Source organism: Sinocyclocheilus anshuiensis, unplaced genomic scaffold (genome assembly GCF_001515605.1).
Source record: "Sinocyclocheilus anshuiensis isolate Anshui unplaced genomic scaffold, SAMN03320099.WGS_v1.1 scaffold1303, whole genome shotgun sequence".
Lineage (NCBI taxonomy): Eukaryota > Metazoa > Chordata > Actinopteri > Cypriniformes > Cyprinidae > Sinocyclocheilus > Sinocyclocheilus anshuiensis.
In genome coordinates, this window is record NW_015537954.1 from 1,144,091 (window position 1) to 1,147,986 (window position 3,896).

At 45.4% G+C, this 3,896-nt stretch overlaps 1 protein-coding gene across 4 annotated transcripts in view; it reads right to left on the reverse strand.

The window, feature by feature from the left end:
* Positions 1-2,851, reverse strand: part of LOC107665258 (homer scaffold protein 2) — a 23,973-nt gene extending 21,122 nt beyond the window's left edge. The window contains exons 1-2 of one of the 4 annotated variants that reach the window (XM_016456113.1): positions 2,511-2,851; positions 2,127-2,183 (exon numbers count right to left, since the gene is read on the reverse strand). In XM_016456113.1, coding sequence (XP_016311599.1) covers positions 2,127-2,128 — 2 coding nt within the window. In that variant the 5' untranslated portion in view covers positions 2,129-2,183; positions 2,511-2,851. Of the gene's footprint in view, positions 1-518; positions 753-2,126; positions 2,302-2,510 lie in introns of those variants that run through there. The other 3 variants (XM_016456105.1, XM_016456094.1, XM_016456084.1) reach the window with 3 other exon arrangements.
* Positions 2,852-3,896: the final 1,045 nt, after the last annotated feature.

Here is a 3,896-nt window from a genome sequence, read left to right on the forward strand (position 1 = left end):
CTCTCTCTCTCACACACACACACACACACACACACACACACTCTCTCTCTCTCTCACACACACACACACACACACTCGCCTCGGCCCACACTCGCATTAACAGCCCACTCCTCTCTTTTCATTATATCTGTGTTATATGTGTGTTTGCTGAAGCTTGATCTTTGATGCTTCGCTCAGATCACGGGAAGGTTTCTCCGGGAGCGCGCGCGGGAGCTGCTGAACACAAGCTAAAAATCAGCTGCTGTTCAAACACTAAACCCACTTCTGACGCGCAATTCAGCGAATGAAGCAAAGCCGCCGAGCGCAGAAGCCGAATTAATTCACTTTTCAAAGAGAATTCAAACGATTGACGTGCGCGGAATTCACACACGTTTCCCGTCAACTCGATCTGATTCGGTTCTGAGTCAGTCGCGTAACAAACCGAACCATCCTTCAACCTTTGACCAGTCATTTCTCATCCAGAAACAAATCTGCAAGAGTTCTGTCGCAATGACAGCCGAAGAAGCGCCTCGTCTTACCCCATCGCGCTGCTCTCTGTCGGATCCGTGACGCGTCTTTAGTTACAGAGACTCAGAAATCTCCCGCATCAGTTCCAGCGAGGAATATTCCCGCGACAAACTAACTTCAGCTCGCGCTGGCGGATCTTTATCAATATTTCCAGACTGGAACAGAGAAACGCGTCAGTGTGGAGTTCAGTCCGCAGCAGATGATCATGAATCCAAACTGAGCGAGTCAGCGCCGCGCCGCGGATCAGCCCACACACACACACACACACACACACACACACACACACACACACACACACAGAGTCATTGTGGTAATGCATGCATGTGCACTGGCATATTGGGTTTCCCTTGCAGCCAAATGCTGACATTGACATTGAATTTTGGGCTACGGGACAAAGCATTTCCGGACCCTTCTGGTGCTCATCATCTTTACTGTACAGCTGCTGTAGTCCTTCACCCCCCCTTAATGCACTCAATATTAGGGGTATGCAATATTTATCATCTGTGATAAACGATATGTTGGTTTAACGATATGCGAGCTGACGTTATCAAGAAAGTCACTTGCTTTGTAATAAACAAACAAAAACGCGTCTTTAGAGTCCAAAAGCATTCACTGCCTGATGAAGCCTGTTAGAATATAGTTCGAATGCATTTATAATTCAAGTTATGAAAACAAAAATCTCCATGGGTTTTTGTTTCTTATAAGATATGATATAGTTGAGTAATATCACACAAGCAAGAGTGCTGTTTTCCTGAATATTAGCACGAGTGTGATCACAAATGTGATATTAACTTATACAACAGTTCAAACAACATGAAGTTAATATCGAGTGAGTTACATTTTAGCTCTCTTTCTCTCTCTCTCTCTCTCTCTCTCAAGATTCAAGAAGCTTTATTGGCATGGTAAAAAAGTATATTTACATTGCCAAAGCATAGAAACATTTAAATAGACATTTAACACAAATATACATAAGAGTAGAAGTATATAGCATATATAGTCTATATATCTGTATACAGTAAAATGAAAGTACTAATAAAGAGACAGGAGAAGGACTGGATCCTGTCATGTCAGTTTATGTGTGTTGTACAGTGTTTTCTTCCGGCTGTGACTTGTGGTTCTGTTCTACTCCTCGTCCTTTTATCATGGCAGGACTTGACGTACCTCGCCTTATGATGTCGTATGTTTTTCCTCCGATGCCGCATTGGATTAATTGAAGTAAAAGCCCCTCATGCCAGATGGAGTCAAAAGCTTTTCTGAAGTCAACAAAGCATGAAAAGATTTGTATTTTATTTTGTTTGGTTTCTTTGTCAATTTGGGTATGTAGAGTGTAGATACACTCTCTCTCTCTCTCTCTCACACACACACACACACACACACACACATACACACACACACTCACTGACTCACTTTGGTTTCTTTGTCAATTTGGGTATGTAGAGTGTAGATACACTCTCTCTCTCTCTCTCTCACACACACACACACACACACACACACACAGAAACAGCGCGTCGTCGCTTTTTATCCAGCCTGATCTATACATTCACTCGTAGATAACGGGACAAAGTGATAAACTGCGGTTAGTTTTGTCTTCTAGTCATAATAAAGTTTACCGTACTCACATTTCTGCAGAATCCCAACCGTTCCGTGGCTCCAGAGCTGCAACTGATCCAAATCCTCTACATTATTAATTAAACCAGCAACCAGCCGTAAAACAAAAGCCGCTGGTCAGTGAAAAACACACAAATGACATGCAAAATACTTTTGGTGTAAGTGGACAATAAAAAACGAAAAAAAAAAAAAAAAAAATTCTAGTTTATGCTTATTTCATTTCAAATTAAAAAACAAACTATAAAAACGTACACAGACCCCGGTCCCTCTGTCGCAATCTTGGAGCTACAACATAGGCCATAGGTGAATATAGGTGAATGTAATTGATGTATAGGGGGGTTAAAAAAAAAAAACAAAAAAAAAAAAAAAAAAAAACTTCGCAATGAGAAACTCACACAATGATATAAGGTGTATAAAAATGCGTGGATTGCGAAGCGTGTGAACGGAAGAGGAACTCAGTTTGCCGGAACCTTCGGTAAAACCGCGACGGAGTGAAATAAGAGCTGCACGTCACGCGTCGCGTCGCGGTGGTTTCGCTGTAATCAGTTTAAACGCTGTTGTTTGTCACTCACACGGAGACGCTCTGCAAAACCTCTAGGCACCTGTTTCCGTCACGAGCGCCATGTCTTGCGCCGCTGACTATGACGCTCAGTTCGCGTCGCGTTTCTCCGCGGAGCTCCAGCGGTACCGGACGCGCCGCCCGTGCTCGAGGAATGGAGAGCGCGCAGAGACCGGCGGCGAGTGCGTCATCGATACATCATCAATGCATAGAGAGAGGTGTGTGACTGCTGCTGGGTGAACGTGTGTGTTTCCCGGTAGAGCTCCGGAGCACCGGCAGCACGAGCATCGCTTACCTGAGCGCCGCCATGACCGGAACTCCGGCGCTTACCGCCAGCGATCACGATTCTGAAACAGAACCAGACCTCCAGCGATGCCTGCCGGATCACTTCTGATCTTAGTGGAGTTACACTGGCTTCTGTGTAAATAAAGCAGTTCAAATTAGCTCCTGCCTCCTGTGTGAGTGTGTGAGAGAGAGACTCTGTCTCCTGTGTGTGTGAGAGAGTGTGTCTGTGTGTGTGTGTGAGTGAGAGAGACTCTGTCTCCTGTGTGTGTGTGTGTGTGTGTGTGTGTGTGTGTGAGAGAGAGAGACTGTCTACTGTGTGTGTGAGAGAGTGTGTCTGTGTGTGTGAGAGAGAGTGAGTGTGTGAGAGAGAGAGACTCTGTCTCCTGTGTGTGTGTGTGTGTGAGAGAGAGAGAGAGAGAGTGTGAGTGTGAGAGAGACTCTGTCTCCTGTGTGTGTGTGTGAGTGTGAGAGAGAGAGACTCTTGTCTCCTGTGTGTGTGAGAGAGACTCTTGTCTCCTGTGTGTGAGAGAGAGTGTGTGTGTGAGTGTGAGAGAGAGACTCTGTCTCCTGTGTGTGTGAGAGTGTGTCTGTGTGTGTGTGAGTGTGAGAGAGAGAGACTCTTGTCTCCTGTGTGTGAGAGAGAGTGTGTGTGTGAGTGTGAGAGAGAGACTCTGTCTCCTGTGTGTGTGAGAGTGTGTCTGTGTGTGTGTGAGTGTGAGAGAGAGAGACTCTTGTCTCCTGTGTGTGAGAGAGAGTGTGTGTGTGAGTGTGAGAGAGAGACTCTGTCTCCTGTGTGTGTGAGAGTGTGTCTGTGTGTGTGTGAGTGTGAGAGAGAGAGACTCTTGTCTCCTGTGTGTGTGTGTGTGAGAGAGAAAGAGAATGTGTGTTTATGTGTGAGTGTCTGTCTCCTGTGTTTGTGTTTATATACGTGGGTGTG